The sequence below is a fragment of the Natator depressus genome, chromosome 3, assembly GCF_965152275.1.
Source record: "Natator depressus isolate rNatDep1 chromosome 3, rNatDep2.hap1, whole genome shotgun sequence".
In the NCBI taxonomy this organism is placed as follows: domain Eukaryota; kingdom Metazoa; phylum Chordata; order Testudines; family Cheloniidae; genus Natator; species Natator depressus.
This window is the reverse complement of record NC_134236.1, coordinates 47,353,431-47,372,829: the sequence shown is the minus strand read 5'-3', so window position 1 is coordinate 47,372,829 and position 19,399 is coordinate 47,353,431. Positions and strand designations below refer to the sequence as shown.

Sequence of the window (19,399 nt, the reverse complement as noted above, 5' to 3'; positions counted from 1 at the left end):
TTTAGCATGGGACCAATACTTAAAGTGCAAAAACCTGGGGGTGGGAGGGCATTCACCACTTCCCCCTCAATTGGTACCACTGCCTAGGATCCAGGACCCGGTTGTGCTAGGTGCTGTACTAATACAGAACAAAGACAGTCCCTGCCCCAAAGAGCTTCCAATTTTCCAGAAAGGCATGGCAATCTTATAACCATGTTCCCTACTCGGCTGCACGCACAGGTGAGCAAGAGATGCAAATGACTGATGCTTTTCTTCCTTTTTTTTTTTTTTTGAAGCCCAAAAGTCACCAAGATACTACTTTATAAAGCACGTGGGTTACACATGCAGAACAAGGGAAGCTATATAGACAAGGAAGAAGAGGTGAGATTTAAAAGCAAAACACTAGTCTTGCAGACTAGTTAGTGATGAATTTAAGCCATCAGTAATGTCAGGAAAGAATGGATAAGTAGAGGTGATCAATTATAGGCTAACGTGAAACGGATGGAAGGGTTCCAAGGTGAGATGGAAAAGAAAGTGTGTCCTTGAGGAGGAGTTCCAGGTAAATCACACAGAGAAGCCCAAGTGTAGTGAGTCATACTAAAGGGGCAGGAGGTAAAGGCAAGTGGAATGAATGAACAGAGGTGATGACAAAAGTAGGAGTTGAGCAAGTCCATGGAGAGCTTTTTGATCAGAATATTTTGTGCGTCTTGGATCCAGAGACGGGTAGGAGTGAAATGGTCTCAGTTTCTGAAGTGACCAAGTAGTATGGCCCTATTCTTCTGCAGCCAAAACTGAAGGATTTAGGAAGACTAAGATGATTTTTGCAGTAGTACACAGATGAAATACAGTTACAGGCTTACAGGTTTCACACTTGAATAAGATTAGAAGCTACTTTTTGGGCCATCTTGTCCAATACAGAGACAAAAAAAAAATCCTTTAGCCAAACTCTATTTGTTGGAAATCCACTCCCTTATTTAACTTCCTTAATTATATAATTCCACTGCAAGACCTCACTGTGAAGATGATCTTTTCCATCCCAGTCACTAACAAAAACTTACATTTCTATCTTCACTAGTCTTGTATACCGACTAATTCATTCTTGTCTTTCATTTCTACAGGTATTTGTAGCCTTATCTCTTCTAAGCTGTGCGTATCCAATTCATTTAGTCTCTAGCGGACATACCCTCTGACCCGCTAATTATTTTTACAGGAGGTTGGGTTTTTTTTGGCAGCAAATGAATAAGGAATTCTGCAGGGTCATGGGAAGAACAGAACGCTGCCAGAATTCAGAGACTAAAACCAGACATAATATGCATTTCTTCTTCCATAACTCCTTCGTCTAAATGTTGGCTCAAAGAAGATATCCAATCTTGAATACAAATATCTTTAAATATCTGATTTAAAGACTGATAGTCACATACTTAAAACCACTAAAACCACACTTGAGTTTAGTATATTTACACACCAAAAGAGATATTAGTACAGAGGGTGATATTACTTTCCCTATGAAGATTCTATGGGCTACCCAGTATTCTATGGGCTTCCAACTGCATTTTTCAACAGATCCTCTTTACTGTGCGTCCAACATCTCTGTCTGAAAGGATGGATACCACATTACTATCTACTGTTGTGGTCACTGTTATGGATGGCCATGAGCACCCAATCTGAACAGGAATCAGAGTTGCCTGACCTGCTGTACACCATAGAAACAAGCACCACCAGATTACTTTTGGCATTCATGGAGCAGCTGAACACAGTGGACCATTGCTTTTGGGTTTAGGAAACAGGCACTGAGTGGTCAGACTGCATTGTTATGCAGCCTGGGACGACAAGCACCTGCCTGGAACTATGTGCAGAGCTCGCCCCAAAACTGCTGCACAAGGGCTCCAAAATGAGAGCTGCCCTCTCAGTGGAGAAGCACGTGGCGATCGCTGTGTGGAATCTGGCAACTCCAGACTACTATGGGTTGGTCACGAATCAGTTTGGAGTCAGGAAGTCAACCACTGGGGCTACAGTAACGCAAGTGTGCAGGGCCATTAATTGCATCCGTCTACAAAGGACTGTGACTCTTGGCAATATGCGTGAAATAGCGTATGGCTTTGAGGCAATGGGATTCCCAAACTGCGGCAGGGCAACAGATGGCATGCATATTCCAATTCTGGCCCTGGACCATCTTGCGACGGAGTACATCAATAGAAAGGGGTACTTCCCTATGGTATTGCAGGAGGTTGTGGATCATGGTGGGCATTTCACTGACATCAACATGGGATGGTCTGGAAAGGTGCATGACACACACATCTTCAGGAACACTGGCCTGTACAGAAAGCTCCAAGCAGGGACTTTGTTTCCACACCATAAGATGCCAGTAGGGGATGTTGAAATGCCTACAGTGATCCTGGGAGGCCCAGCGTACCCCTTATTCCCATGGCTCATGAAGCCTTACACGGGAAACCGGGACAGCAGCAAGAAGCACTTCAACAATAGGTTGAGCAGGTGCAGAATTACCATAGAATGTGCCTTTGGCAGACTAAAAATGCCCTGGTACTTTCTTAATGGCAGATTTGGCCTAAACCAGGAAAATATCCCCATGGTCATAGCAGCCTGCTGCGTTCTCCATATTTGTGAGGCGAAGGGTGAAAAGTTTCCCACAGGATGGAGCACAGAGGTGGATCTCCTGACGGCTGAATTTGATCAGCCAGATACCATGGCTACTTGGGGGGCACAATGGGGGGCTATTCAAGTCAGGGAGGCTTTGAGGCAACATTTTGACAATAAGCACCAGTAATGTGTTTTCTACATAGCATTCTGCCATGCTTTGTTAACTTGCCACCTTGCATGAAAATTGTGATGATTCCTGACTGGGATTTACAGTCAGCAAATGATCAAACTGACACTATGTATTACTATTATGACCAACCACTACATGTATGAAACAAAGATTGCTTATCTTTTTGAGAGTTTGTTTTTATTAAATACCAATTAACACCACAAACAAAAGGCTTGGTAGGATGGGAGATAAGAGTGCAGGGCACATAGGCTCTTATAGCTGTGTGTAAGTCCAGCTCTCATTCTGGAATCTGTCCAAAGGGGTGGAGAGAACGGAGTACCGAGACTTTCCGGGAAGTTGCAAGGTATGTGCGGGAGGAGTTTTGGGAAGGCAGTTCTCTATCAACCGGCCGGGGGGTGAGGTGGGGAGGAGAGGAGAGGAGAGGAGAGGAGAGTGAGCACACCCGTATTCTGCCTGGAGCATGCTTAGGGATTTAAACATCTCTGTTTGTGTCTCCATCACTTTTATCATCTGCTCTTGGCCCTTTACAATGCGCTCCTCACTCTCCTTTCTGTCCTGTCTTTTTATTTTAAATTTTTCCTTCAGGGTCTCTCCACTTCCTGCATTCTCTTTTTTCAGCCTCTGAGGATTGGAACATCTCTCTGAACATGTCCTCCTTGCTTCGGTTAGCATCAACCCAAAAACAGCATTTAAGAGGGCTCTCCTCTCCCGCATCATGTGCGCCAGAGACAGACTGCTGGAATGGACTAGACCCCTCCAGAGTGGAAAAGAAGTCCTAACTCGCCACACCACCAAACGACCCTGCCTTGTGCTCCACATCGTCCTCCAACTCAACCAACCACCTCGTCCACAACTTCGTCCACAGGGTTAAGTCCACTGTCCACTCCCACCAGAGTATCCACAGGTCTCTCGACAGTGGAGGTGGGGTTGCTACCAAGGATAGTGTCCAGCTCCTTACACCAATCCATAAAAATGTTTCCTAATAACCTTTAAAATATTCATAGATCCGCTATAAAAATCAGCCTACCACATCTTATCTGTTCTTTGACATTCACATCCCTGACTGACTCATTCTTCCTTGGTACCTCCTTACAACCTTGTTTACACGAAGAAAATTTACAGATGAACTGGGGAGGACACTGGTGGGAATGATTTTGGTAAAATCCCCATGCAGACACAGCCTTACAATGGAATAACTATTACTTGCATATTTATGCTCTCTCAGACATAATTTGAGTTAATGCTGCTTACACGGTTTACTCAAGTCTCCTCCCCCATCCCCGGCGCCAGGAAGGTTGGGGGAGAAGTAAAGCAATGTAGAAAAGGAAACAACGTCACGCTTCTATACTGGCAAACAAACAATGACATTAAGAGGTTGTAGGGCCTGCACCTGCTGACGATTTCAATCTAAGGCTTTTTCTAAGAGGGAAATTCACTGTCTTATATTCAGTATTAGCACAACAGAATTTGAGAGAAACTAAATATGTAGCAATGAGTTTCCCTTACCAACATACCTAATTATTTAAGAAAGCACCACCACTCAAATACTTTCCTGGTCACCTTTTAGTGAGGGCATCCACAAATAAAGTCCAGGGTAGACTTCAGATTCTGTTTTTAACAAACCGTTCTCAGACAAAAAGCTATTTAAAAAATACACACAATTAACAAAAAAAGGTAAGTTTAATACTTGGCAGTATTAAGACAGTGAGGGGAGAGTTGGAAATAAGAAGGTTACTCACCCTGTGAAGTAACTGAGGTTCTTCAAGATGGTGTCACTTTGGGTACTCCATTTTCGGTGATTGTACATCCCTGCACCTTTGATAGACGAGCACTGCTACTGAAATTCTCCTGGGTTCTGCATGTGCTCTCCCCATCTCATGCCATTGTCGACATCTATCTTGCACTGCGCAACCAGACCCCTCTCAGTTCCTTCTCTACCATAGAATCCGGAAATTGAAATCTGAAGTAGAAGGAAGAGGGCGGGTAGTGTAGCACGCACAGGAACACCATCTCGAAGAATCTCAATTACTGTACAGGGTGAGTAAACGTCTCTTCTTCTTTGAAGAGTGTCCCTGTGGGTGCTCCACTTCAGGTGACTCAAGCAGTGCCCCTCAGTGGATGGAAGGGGCTTAGGAGTTGCATGGGTAACGGATGATAATACACTAAGTCCTACCAATTTGTCCAAACTTGAGCTCGGATCTATTGTATAATGTTTTCTGACCATGTATGCGGACGCCTAGGTAGCCACTTGACTTATGTCCATGATTGGTAATTGTTGAGAAAGGCTACTGAGGTTGATAAGGATCTGGGGGAATGGGTTCGGATCTCTGTTTGGGGTTGTATATCCTCCTGTTGGTAGCAAAGGTGGATGCATCCAGAAATCCATTTAGACAGTCTCTGCTTGGAAAGGGTGGAACTTTCAGATCATTCCGAAGTTGAAATAAAAAGTATCAGTGACTTTCTGAAGGTCTTAGTTCTCTCAAAGTAGCACACTAGTGTGTGTCTGGTATCCAGAGGGTGAAATATTGAGTCCCATTTTCTCCATGAGGTTTAGGGAAAAAATGAGGCAAGATGGATTGGTTGGATAAAAATATAGGACAAGGTTTTAGGGTGACCTTGTCGTTGAAAAAGATGGTATATAGTGGGTGTGCCAGGAGGGCCCCTAATTCTCCCACTCGTCGGGCAGACGTGATAGTGACTAAGAATGCCACCTTCATTGACAGATGTGTTAGCATGTTGCTAATGATTCAAATGGGGCCCAGGAAAGGCAGCATATTACCAAGTTCAAGTCCCAAGGGAGGGGCAGGTACTCATATTTCAGGGTGGGCATTTCTGATATCCCTAAGAAAGTGTTTGGTGATAGGATGGGAAAATACAGATCTCATGGATCATGTGGTCTTCTTTCTTCTTCTTTATGCCATTTTTCCTGGTGAGGGTTTACCTTGTGATGAAAGGCGGTAATAGCTGCGAGATGGACTGTGAGCAAGCTAAGGGATAGGCTGTAACTAAAGAATTCTAGCCTGTATTCTAAAATCATTGGTAAGTGGGCGGTAACAGCTCGGGATAGTTTGTTTTTGCACCAGGTATAGAATCTCCTCCATTTATGAAGTATTATGGGTGGTAAATGGCCCAACTTGATCATCATACACATTGTAAGGAGAGTGATCACTTTAGATAAGCTATTACCAGCAGGAGAGTCGGGTGGGGGGAGAGAAAACCTTTTGTAGTGGTAAACACCCATTTTTTCATGCTTTGTGTGTATAAAAAGATCTTCTGTACTTTCCACAGTATGCATCCGATGAAGTGAGCTGTAGCTCACGAAAGCTTATGCTCAAATAAATTGGTTAGTCTCTAAGGTGCCACAAGTACTCCTTTTCTTTTTGCGTATACAAACACGGCTGTTACTCTGAAACCTGTGCTTCTACTGTTCAATACGTTTTTCAGCTGTTCTGAGCAGGTCAGTTCGTCATGATGGAACCGTGTAGTAGCCATACTCTCAGGAGAAGCCTCTCCAGGTTTGTGTGATACACCTGTCCAGCACCTTGCAATAGAAGATTTGGCAGAAGTGGAAGAGTGCATGGTGCACATACCGCCAAAGTGCATGGTGCACATCCTCAAAAGGTATAAGTACCAAGTTTGTCTGGGCCATGTGGGGACTATCAAGGTGACTTTGGCCTTGTCTCCTCTTATTTTGTGTATTACCTTTGATAGCAGGGGGATGGGGGAAAACGCGTATAGCAGGGAGACATCCCATTTGAGAAGAACGGCATTGCGCAGGGATCAGCGAGCCAACCCTGCTTTCGAGCAGAATTGCGGGCATTTATAATTCTGGGATGTCACAAAGAGTTCTATGAATGGGTGACCCCGGTGTTTGAATATGTTCTGCAGAACCGTGTTGTTTAGCTTCCACTCATGGTCCTGAGAGCATTCCCTCCTTCTTGTATCTGCTGCGGTGTTCTGACATCCAGAGAGAGAGAGAGATGAGGCATTGTAGCGGATACATCAGTTCCATAGTTTCCTGGCTTCACTGCACAGGAAGTGTGATCTTGCTCCCCCGTCAGTTTTATATAAAACATTCAGGCATTGTTGGTTTTGCTCCTGATCAAGGGCAGGAAGTGCAAGCATGCATTGCGGACTGCGCTATTCCAGGAAGTTTATGTGTTACAGTGTCTCAGAGGGAGACCATCTTCCCTGAATTGTACGATGTGTAGGTAAGCCCCCCCATCAAGGTGGCATTTGTTGCGAGAAGCATTGAGGGTGGATTCTGTCTGAAAGGGACTGCCACACACATGTTGTGGGGTTGGGTCCACCAGCGTAAAGAGTCTGACTTTGAGCAGCACAGTGAGGTGCCTGTTCAGGCCATGTTTGTGTGGAATGTAGACGGTTCTTAGCGAACCCTGACTGCAGAGCATGTGAAGTCATGTGTGTCGTACTACGGATGTGGTTGCTGCCATGAGGCCTAATGGCTGGAGACAGGTCCGCACCGACATCTGTGGGCTGTTCAGTACTGTGAAGATCAGACTGATTATAGTAACTAATCTGGTCGGTGGTAGGGACGCTTTGGCCTCTAGAGCTTCAAGATGGGCCCTGTTGAAGTCCAGTTCCTGCATGGGTGTCAATGTTGATTTTTCTATGTTTACTTGGAATCCCAACCGCGAGAAGAGGGTGATTATCCTGTGCATAATGTCTATGGCATCTACTTCTGTGGGTACTTTTAGAAGGCAATTGTCCATATAGAGAAAAAAAAAAACTGTCACTCCCTGCTTGCGGAGGTGTACCGCCACTACCACAAGAATCTGGGGGGGGACTCACGCTGCTGTCGAAAGGCCAAAAGGCAGAACTTTTTATTGATAATATTCTGTCCCCAGAGTAAACCTGAGGACCTCCTGTGCGCAGGATGTATGGTTATGTGAAAATAGGCATCTTGTAGGTCGAGGGCTGAAAACCAGTCCCCCTGTTCCAATGCTGATATTATTGTTGCTAATGTGACCATCCCGAACCACTGGTTGAATTTGTTGAGTTTTCTGAGGTAGAGAATAGACCCCCCCACCCCCCATCCACTATTCTTTTTCTGGGTTAAGAAGTAGTGGGAGTAAAAGCTTTTCCTTGTGTTGTGATGATACCTGTTGTACGGCACCCAGATGGAGGAAGTGGTTTACTTCTTGCTATTGAAGGTGTTCATGAGAGGCGTCCCTGAAGAGGTACAGGTCTCTCAAGCCCTTGACCAAACCCTCAAAATTGTTGTTTTTCAGAGGATTGGTAGGATGCTGATGATTGAGCTGAGGGTGGTTGATGCTTTGGAGGTCTCGGTCTGTGCCTTTGTGTGTCATATTTCCTCTGTTGTTGGGCATATGGGACAGACCTTGTACATTGTGTGGCATAGTATTTACCCTGTTTTCTTATTGATGCAGGTGTGTATATACACCAAGGGAGCAAAGAGTCACCAGAGAGTCCTTCATGGTATGAAGGGACTCATCAGTCTTTGCCGCAAACAGCTTCTGGCCATCAAATGGGAGGTCTTCCACTGTGGACAGTATTTCTTTTGGAAAGCCAGACAAGTGAAGCCACGAAGCTTGATACATAACTAGGACAGTGGCCATGGAGTGTGCCGCCGGGTCAGCAGCATCTAAAGAAACCCGTTAGGTGATTTAGCTGGGAGTTGGCCCTCTGAAATAATGGCTTTAAATTGATCTTTTTTGTCTTCTGGGATTATGTCAATAAAATCTGAGAGTTTGGAATAGTTCGTGTGGTCATATTTTGCCATTAAAGCAGCATTACTGGCAATCCGAAATCGAAGAGTGGCTGATGAATAGGCCTTGTGTCCAAAGAGGTCTAACTGTTTTCACTCTTTGTCATTCAAAGTGGATCTGGATTTGTGCTGCCTGTTTCATTGGTTGATGGCATCAACCACTAAGGAATTCGATGTAGCGTGAGAAAATAAAAAGTCCATTTCCTTTGAGGGGACAGTACTTTTTATCCACTCTCTTGGAAGTGGGCAGTATCATAGCCGGGGTCTGCCATGTTTTTAGCCGACTTCATGAGTGCGTCATTTATTTTCGATGAAGAGAATGCTTGGAAAATGTCAGTAGTTTGTGTTGGAACTCTGGGACTTCCTCTAGAGGGATCTCTAGGGAATCAGGGATTCTTTTAAAGAGCTCTTGGAAATGTTTGAAATCGTCCGCAGCTGTGGGTGGCGGTGGCATTATGGCCTCATCTGGGAAGAAGAAGAAAGAAGAAGAAGAAATATATTAGTGGCTGGTGTCACGTCCTATCCAGGGTCACTGCCTGTTCTTCAAAGCTTTCTTCAAGGGGCTCTGATGGTGCAGTCATGGAGGATGGTGGGGGAAATCTAATCCTCTCCCCACAGGGTGCTGGGATACTGTCTCCTATAAGGCCCCTAGGGGTCCCAGTAGGGCCACTGAGTGGGGAATGGCATAGGCAGTGCCATCCTTCTCACAGCAGAAGGCAACCTCCTCCTCATCTTTCTCCTCGCTGGAAAATGGAGGGGCCAGAGATGAAATGGGCTCCCATGGTGCCGAACATGCCAGAGAAACATTGGTACCGAAGAGAGATGTTTCCAGCGTCAGTGAAACAAGCAGGTCCTTGTGGTATAGAAAATGGTGTGGTGCCAATGATTTTGGTACAAAGGTGGTCGGTGCCAACGATGCTGTTGCAATTGCAGCTGTCAGTGCTGATATCTGAGCACTCTGCGCTATTGGGACAGGAGGTGGTGCCGTAGCCTGGGTGCAGCATCCTGCTGCCGCATATTTAGGCAGCTCGGTGTGTGCCACAGCAGAGGAGATAGATGTCTGTTTGCCCCTCGACACCGAGCTTGCCCACTTTCACGGTATGCGCACTACTGGAGGTTCCTGGTGCCTTGTAAGTACTCAGCTGCAGTGCAGTTGGTACCAAGGGCATGGAGCGGGCCGGAGACCACTTCTTTTTTGGCAGCTCTTTAGGATAGGAAGTAAATGCTCTTTTCCTCACTACCTTTTTGGAGGAGTGAGCCTTCCACTGTGAGAAGGGTGAAGTTGCTGGAGACTGTAGTCCAGAGGGAGTCTGTGGACCAGGATCGGATGCCAGGTGCAGAGACTTCTCCATTAGTAGAAGTTTGAGATGTAGGTCTCTGTCCTTCCTGACGCAAGGTTTTAAACTGGTGTAGCGAGAGCACTTCTGTGGGACATGTGTCTCACCTAGGTGCCAGAGGTACTCAGTGTCCATCTGAAACTGGGATCACCTCCCATCAGGAAAGGCAGCACTTGACGCCCAGTGAACCAGGAATGGTTCAAATTATAGTGGTTCGATCCTAACAGTGAACACAAACTATGCTAAGGGATATACAAACTTGGAAGAAAGGGGAGAGGGAAAAAAAGGTTTTGTTTTCTTTCTTTAAGAAAATAAACAGGGAGAAAGGGATAAGTAAACCTAATTAGGGTACTTAAGACCACTCTAAAAGACTGTTCTAAACACTAAGTATAGTTATCGGTTTTAACACTACTGGGAGCTCAGTCTCAGGCAGAGGACAGCTGAGAAGGAACTGAGGGGGATCTGGTTGCACAGCGCTAGATAAGTGCTGACAATGGCACAAGATGCGGAGAGCGAATTTGCAACCCAGACAAGCACTGCTGCTGAAATTCTCCAATCAAAGGCGCAGGAATGCACAATCACCTGAAGTGAAACACTCACAGGGACACGCCTCGAAAAATCAAACTTAAGTTAGTCACTCTACACAGCAGTCTGTACACAACAGATTCAGGGACCACCCCAGAAAAGAAAGTGATCTACAACAGCAGACAGAAATATAATGGGACAGAAACACAAGCGGAGTAGGAGAGAAGAAACAAGGCCAGAATGAAAAGGCAGCAAGACACTAGTTTCAGGACAGCCCTTAAAGTTTTTCTTTTAGAATTCCTTATTTCATTGGGAAGAAAGATAATATTTATATACCACAACTATGGGTGCAAGGTAAGTCTTGTTTTCATTTCAGGCTGAAGCAGGCCTGGTGCTATTGAAGAGGAGATGGGCAAAGAGAACATTTAACCCCTCCTCTCCCCCAGCAATGGTCTTCACAAGGCTCCAAATTATTATCCGAAAGGCCAAAGTTACGAATGTTAAGCAATGGAACAACAGCAAATTGGAGAGTCTTCATCCTTTATATAAATCATAAAGCACAACAAAATGCTGGCTTTTTAGCCAAATTCTACTTTACAAATAACTCCCCTAATAATGGGAACCTAGAATTGCTCCTGAGGTGAAGGTAGCTTTCTTATTTCACATGTAATGGGAAGGAACTTCAGTTGCAGGAGAATAGTGCACACACAGAAGTGACAGCTTACATTTCCCTCTGGCCATCAGCTCTTTGCACCTCAATCATGTGAGCACATGAGCACGATAGAAACTAAGATGGGTAAATTTTTGTCCCCTCAGTTTGATTGAAGTGGTTGGTGGAGGAAGTACTGATTGACAAGGAACAGTGAACAGCTAGGATAGAAAACGGGATAGTTGCCATCATCCTCACTGCTACAATCCCCAGACATTGCCAGTGTTATATTAATGCTAAAACAGTTCACATAAGTCATGGTAGGGCTAGCATCTCCAGAAACCATGCTGTTTTTGAGGCCAGAAGAAGTGCTGAGGTCTACGTTTAAAACTTATACGGGCATAGTTATATTGGTTAGGCATGTGGGGTTTTTTTGTTTGTTTTTTTTTGTTTAAACAGACATAGCTATGCCGGTATAAATAGGGTGACCATATGTCCCATTTTGACCAGGACAGTCCCTTTTTTAAGCCTGGTCCCGAGCTTCCACACACTCCCCCCCCCCCCGCCAAAAAAGTAGGCATTTGTCCCGTTTGCTGATCAAGTTGGCAAGAGCAAACGGGACAAATGCCTACTTTGGGGGGGGGGGGGGAGAAGAGTCTGGATGCCCACTTGTGTCAAAAAGTGGGGTGCATTGTGGAGGAATGTTTGGTGGGGGCAAGCGGAGATGCCAGCCCCCTCCTCCCACCAGGGAGGGATACAGAGCTGGGGCGGGGGGTGGGGTGGGGGGAATGTTGAGGCAACATTCCAGCATGGGGAGGGGGCCAGCAGGGTTCCAGCGACAGGCAACAGCCTCGTGGGGGAAGGGGCCTCAGGTAAGAGGCTGGGAATGTCCCGTTTTCTCTTTGGGAAGCTGTGGTCACTCTAGTTACAAGTCTTAGGGGTTGTCTACTCTTGACACGCTACCGTGACACAGCTGCAGCTCTGGAGTTAATCCAGTGACAGGAGAACCCCTGTGGCGGTAGCTAGGTTAACAGAAAAATTCTTCTGTCAACTGAGCACTGTCTACACAGGAACTTAGGTCGACCAAACTACCTCACTCAGCGGTGTGGATTTTTTCCACACCCCTGAGCCATGTAGTTGGGTCGATCTAATTTTCTAGCGTAGAGCAACCCCTAGTCTACACACACCAGCATAAGAGAGTGCTTTTGCAGGCATAGCTTATGTCTCTCAGGGGAACTGGTGTAACTTATGCCAGCAAAAGCACTTTTACGCGGATATAAGCTGCATCTATGTAGGATACTTTGCTGATATAGCTATACTAGCATAGATATGCCAGCACAACTTTCCTAGCGTAGACATGGTCTCCTCCAAGCAGATAGCCTGGGCCAGATATTCAAGCTGGAACCCCTGCCCACACCAGGAACAACTTTTTGTCAGTCAAACTCAAGAATCCTAAAGGCTTGTCTACAGAGAAATTAAACCAACTGAACGAAAGGTGTGAATTTAAAGTGTATTACTTAAAGCACATTAGGGCCGATCTACAACGGGAACCTACACTGGCATAGCTACGTCTCTCAGGGGTTTGAAAAATCCACACTCCTGAGAGATGTAACTAAGACCACCCAACCCCCGATATAGACAGCACTATGTCGATGGAAGAATTCTTCCATCGACATAGCTACTGCCTCTCGGGGAGGTGGATGACCTACGCCAACAGGAGAATTCCTCCTGCTGGAATAGGGATTGTTCCCACTGAAGCGCTATAGCGGCACAGCTGCAGTTCTGTGGCTGTTGCAGTTTAAGTATAGACATACCCTGAGACTCCTGTGTGGATGCTCTCAGTCAGAAGTACAGTGGACTAAGTTTACCTTAGCTTAATTCCTTGTGTAAATGTCCTAAATTTCCATTCCCATATGCAGGGATAACCCACACGTACAATGATTAAGTTTGCACAAACATCTTTTCTGAAGTACTGAATGTGTCCTTTGTTGGAGTATATTATTATTTCTCCTTCTCAGCTGCTGCTACCTCAGTGGGGAACATAAGATGTCCCTCAGTCCTAGAAATCCTGGTACCATGTACACTGAGTTAGGAGATCAGGCACCTGGGTAGCAAGCACAGGGCTGGGACTTCTGGGAGTAATAAAGAGCAAGGAGCAAAGGTGGCAGGGAATGGATCTTCACCATCCCTGACAAAGCTTTCACTGAGTAGCATTCCTCCCTTCATGCCAACATAAGAGACACACTCACTCTGCTGACAGCATGATGAAGTGTTGCCTGCATTTAGCAATTCATTTATATCTTGGAGTTTAAAATATACTGCAAGTTATATTTGTTGGTGCTGGGGATGCCACTGGCTCTTTACACACTTTTTTCGATTTGCAATGCAGTTCTGTAGTCTATACATCTGATAGTGGCCTATGTAAAGTTGCCCTCAGCTTATCACTTGAAGGGTGGGGAGAAAGGAAAAAACATTAGCTCTATGATAGAAGAATGGGAGCATTCTGTTCATTCAGTAACTTCTCCTCCACCTCATCCAGTGATAGAACATTCAGAGTATCCCATTTTATCTGTGGGGAATAGACAGGTACAACGGGCAGTGGTGGTAACTGTGATTTAATAACTGGTATTAGTATTCCATCTCTGAAGGAAGTAGGATGGTCAGAAATGAAAGCAATTAGTGCACTAAGCAGACAGCTAGGACAAGAACAGAACAATGATCTCTTGTGCCCAGAGTTAAGATGTCACCACCACACTTCCCTATGCACGCAGCAGGTCATGTTTTGACAAGCAGAGCTGTTTTCCTTGGTCTGAAAGAAACACACATGATTGTAGTTTTTGCTGAATACATAAATAGCAAAGACTGATTAATAGAGAGTCACCGGGTAGGAGGAACCTTAGGCATGTTGAGATTCTCTCCTATATAAAGCTGTTCTGAAGAACAGAAGTAGGAACCACACAGAACACTCTGATATTTAGAATATTGTGAGAATCCTTACACAAGGGTTTTTTTAGATTGACAAAAGCAACTAAGTTGTAAGCAGTTACATGCAACTGTATTGAACTGAAGAAAGTTAAGCCAGTCATTTCGGGTAATGAACTTGGAAGCAAGAAAATAGCACAATAAAATGGGTGATTAAGAGACATTGCTTCCTGCAACCTACTTTAGTCCAAGTCATCACTTCGGAAGTTATTGCACAAGGAAGTATTTTATAAACCACCACCACCCTCCACGCACAAACATTCATTCACACTATCCATTCTTGTTAGAATTGAACTCTCATGCCAACTTCCAAGTGAAGTGAGGCTGCTTAAGGTCCAATGGCTCTGCTCCATCAGTTCTTCATTTGCAGGGAAAAAAAAAAAAACACAGAGTTGAGCCGAAGTACTGTTTCTTTTGGAATTAAAGGATTGCCATCTCTTGGCAGACCTACACAGCCAAAAATGCTGTACATAAAGCCAGTGGCATTAACACAGAGACGTATACACCATTTTTACAATGCAATTTCTTAACCAACTGAATGCATTCTTTCTGGCTCCCAGATAATTCCTGCTCAATAACACAGCCTTTTCCCTACAAAGCTTTGTGAATATGAATGAAATGATATAGCACAGTGGAAGTCCTGCAGTAATTCTTTTGGGAATGGGGGTCAGAAGTGGCTGCATTTCATTACTGAATGTCCAAAGGAGGGGTCTGGTGAGAATGTAATCACCTGACACCTTCACGCGAGGATTCAAAGTTTAGATAGATATGGGGGGGAAGAAGGGGAGAGGAAAGGTTAGGTAACTCTACCAATGGAAACAAATACAAATTTCCCTTACAGTTTAACGTCACTTCTCTAGCTCTTCAGTGTTCTTTCTCCTTATATTCAGGTACATTTTTGCCTCCGTCCCCCGCATACATGGCAATTTTCAGAAGTATACACTGAAGCAACACTCCAGACCTAAAAGGATAGACATGACTGCCTCTGCATTTAACTGGCTCTTGTTCCTTCACTAACCCAGAAGCATATCACTGAGTGTGACCCCTCTGCCCAGGGCTCCTTGTGTGTTGCTTCTGCAGCGTTCCCGATATTTGCTGGCCCAGGCAACAAGAGACCATGCTCCACTCCTAAACACTGATTTGCTGTTCCTAACCCATCAGGGCAGCAAGCTGCTGAGAGGGGGCCCTGCAGGTCCTAAACATCTCCCACAATTACCAAGGGATCACCAGGCTACAAAGCTGACAAGTCACACCAATTTCATTGTCACTGCTTAGAAAAGCAGGAGCAGTAGCTGAAGCAAGCGCAAGACCTGAACAACAAACGGCATGCTTTTTACTTGCAGCAAGGAAGAACAAAAGATTAGGCGGAGAGAGACAGAAAAGGATGAGGAATGGAATGGACATCTAGCCAGGGCATAGCCTTTGTACATCAATGGGCTTTCTGCCACATCTTTCATTTTGTCTCTGCCTTCTAGGTGTATATTTATAAACTGTGCTTGAAAACCTTACCAAACAAACAGACACACACACAGCAAAACAGTATATATAGATTAGTATTCCTTCAGCCAACAGTATTTAACCTTTCAGAAAGGAATGGGTAGAGAGAAAAACAGTACTCTAATGCTATAGTTCTACTGCTGGCTCCCCTTAGCATTGAACCATAGCACACACAGTCTAGCACGCCAGAAAAAACTGCGTTATCTAGGAGCACATTCTTCATGGTGTTTAGAGGCTTCAGAGCCATACAAAGACCCCCAGTAGCATATTGAGAATCACAGTACAGTGTAGAACCTCAGAGTTACAAACACCAGAGTTACGAATTGACTAGTCAACCACACACTTCATTTGGACCTGGAAGTATGCAATCAGGCAGCAGTAGAGACAAAAAAAAAAAAGCAACCAAAAAACAAGTACAGTACTGTGTTAAACTACTTTAAAAAAAACAAATGTCAAATTTTAAAAAATTTGACAAAGTAAGGAAACTGTTTGTGCTTATTTCATTTACATTAAAAAGGTTAAAAGCAGCATTTTTCTTCTGCATAGTAAAGTTTCAAAGTTGTATTAAATCAAAGTTCAGTTGTAAACTTTTTAAGAACCATAACGTTTTGTTCAGCGTTACGAACATTTCAGAGTTCTGAACAATCTCTATTCCTGAGGTATTTGTAACTCTAAGGTTCTCCTCTGTACAATAAATAGGGCAGAACCAAACAAGTCTGTGAATACTCTAGCTTACCATTTCGAGACAAATCAAGTTCCACCAGCTGCATAAAGTTTGCTATTTCTGGAGGGAGCCGCTGAATTTCATTATCACTGAGTCCAAGTTTCCGTAATTTTACAAGCTGGAAAAAGGGCTGAAAAAGAAAATCCCATATTATTATTCACATAATGCATCTGCAACTTGGTTAAGTTCACATATGTCAAGTTTCTTGAGGGACAGCTGCACTGGTTGATATAAACATCTAAAGTCCCAGGGACTGCCTCACAAATCTTCTTATTCAACTAAGCCCTGGTCTACACTGGGGCGGGGGGGGGGGGTGGAAATCAATCTAAGTTACGCAACTTCAGCTATGTGAATAGATCGACTTACCATGGTGTCTCCACCACGGTGAGTCGACTGCTGCCGCTCCCCTGTCAACTCTGCCTGCACCTCTTGAGGCGCTGGAGTAAAGGAGTCGACGGGAAAGCACTCGGGGATCAATTTATCGCGTGTAGACTAGACGCGATAATCGATCCCCGCTAGATCGATCGCTGCCTACCGACCCGCTGTGTAGTGAAGACATACCCTTAGTCTGATAAAAATCAAGTACAGAAACAACTTAAAAAGAAGTCAGATTCTTTTCAGAACCACAGAAAACAATTTCCATCTAGGTATTTGTACTGACCTTGCTATGAAAGGTGAGTAGACCTTGCAGCACTCTTTTGTGAAAAATAAAGTTCAGTGTAGCTTTTAGAACATTTATAAAATTCTAGCCATTATGAATCACAGCAGATTCATAATGTCTAGACAGTTACGTAATTGTTACTTAGAGGCTGGTTTTTAAGCAATATAGTTTGCTGACTACACTTCTAGATAAATACTATTTTGGTATTATTTATTCAGCAACTCTCTCAGAGAACATCTCAGCATTGTTCTGATCTCACAAAGTAGAATATTAATTATAAAAGCTATTCACATACACAGATATCCACATCCCAGTTATGATGGTTAGAGCACAAAGAGAACTCGCTACTCTAAAAAGTCTGTAAGTTCCATTCCCATAGTTTTAATACTATAGGGAAATATTGTGCTCACACAAGTCAATAAAACATCATCTATAGGACGATCTTGTGATAGCTTGGACTTGGATATCACAATTTTCTACTTTGAAAACTGCTTTTCAGAAGAAGGCATTACAAAAGAAAAACAGTGTTGCCAACTCAAAATTATATTGCAAGTCTCATGATATTTAGGTTTGGAGGGGTTTGCTTTTGTTTAAGCCCCAGCTCCTGGACTCAATCTCAGCTTTCATTTAGAAAATGTTCTAGCCCTAATGGCTGCAGTGAAAATATGGACCAAGTGTTTTCTAAAGGATTTAAAAATAAAAAAATCCACAGATGGCAAATAAAAAGAAGCCCCAATTTTTATTATTTTAAAATCTCATGGTTGGGGGGGGGGGCTGACATATGATTTTTTTTAACCCTTAAGGTTGACATTACTAGACTCATCACTAATAAAACTGACCTTTCATTACTCACTATGAAGTCAAGAAATATGCAGAACTCCCTTGAAATACAACTGTGCAACAATGAAGGACTAAAACAAAAACGATATTGGATATCACTTGACTCCAAGCAAATGAGAAGGGATATAGTGCACACAATTTCAAATGGAAGGGGAGATGGTTCACAAGACACTATTAATATACAGCGCAGACTAGAAACATTTGAGAACTCCTCATCCACACAGTGCTGTTTATTACATATACAGCATGTACACATGTCTGCAATATATATTGAAAACACCACATAAAAATGTATAAGGACCAAATAGGACCAGTTAAACCTGAACAAGTTACAAGATATTTAGCCAGGTTACTATTCCCAAAGTGAACTAAATTTCATACATTTAAAGTTCTCTAAGAATTGTATGTCCATTTTATGTACCAGTTAAGGAGGCAACACCAATATTTAGATAAATGAATCCAATATTATCCAATATTTAGATAAATGATAAACTGTAGAAATGTGAAAAAAAGTCTTAAAGTTGTTGTAACCTTTTTATACAGGCCTAAATCATTTTTCAGTTCCAATTTTAGCGGATCCTATTCCAATTTCAGATAATGCCTATTTATAGTTAAGCAAGAGCTACACTGTCAATGCTCACTGAAGCCTTGAGGTAGTCTCTGAGCTACCCTTACTTCTGCCAATTGTTTGTTAGTGGCCAAAATAGCAGTATTTACTAGTTAAAAATATCTATATTTATATCTATACGCATGCACACGTTACACTCATCAAGAGAGCATACTGCTTTAAATATTTGCTACATGTAATCTGATAGACCTGGCTCATTACTAGATTACCATAATAGTCGGACTCTATTCACAAAGCACTCTGGTAGGAACCTAAGTGCAACATAATAATTTCTTGATATTTGAATGGGGGCCAGACCAGAGTGTCTACCCAGCATTCAAAATATGCTGCAACAGCATGGTTTTGACTGTAGATCCAACTTCTTTGCACGTGTTTTGGCAACATTTTTTAAATACAGCTTCTTTAGTGAAAGAATTCTCAGTTTAAAAAAGAAAAAGAAAGGGAACATTACCCATTTTTCTCAGCATTGTGTTTAAGGATTTATATTAGGAGGAACACTTCAAAGCTCAATGCTAATGCTGTTCATTTTGCTGCAAAGGAAGGGGGGAGGGTCACTTGTGACACTGACTAGCTATAGTCCACAAATTAAGACCTTGTAAATCAATTTTTATCCTTATAATGTTCATGACCAAAAAATATTATACACCACACATTTCATTCCTTAATGAAATCTTTCATGTCAAACATTATAATTGGTCCTCCTGAATCTGGAAACAAGCAAACCAAAAAATAAAGTCACTCAGTCTCTAACAAGGATTGAGGAAACTCCAACTTCTCTTCTGGGCAACTGACCAAACACACACACGTTGTTGGATTTCTTTGACTGCTCCCTTCTTACAAGAAGGCAGAGCATTAATGCACTAGAATCCTGCATGAATATTTCAATCCCTTGCCTGAACAACAATAAGGAGCAGATGAAAGCAAGAGACAATAAAAAAAACCGAAGATAATGGAGGGCTAAAGAACACTCTTGAAGCTAGGCTGCTTTAAGTGTTCTTTTCAATGATACAACCACACTGAAGCCATGTGAAAGTCAATTT

General features: G+C 43.5%; 1 protein-coding gene across 3 annotated transcripts in view; it reads right to left on the bottom strand.

Annotated features, from left to right (window-relative positions):
- Positions 1–19,399, bottom strand: part of LRRC1 (leucine rich repeat containing 1) — a 168,828-nt gene that overhangs the window by 132,774 nt on the left and 16,655 nt on the right. For all 3 annotated transcript variants that reach the window (XM_074947835.1, XM_074947836.1, XM_074947837.1), the window contains exon 2: positions 16,243–16,360. In XM_074947835.1, the coding sequence (XP_074803936.1) occupies positions 16,243–16,360 (118 nt within the window). The remainder of the gene's footprint in view (positions 1–16,242; positions 16,361–19,399) is intronic.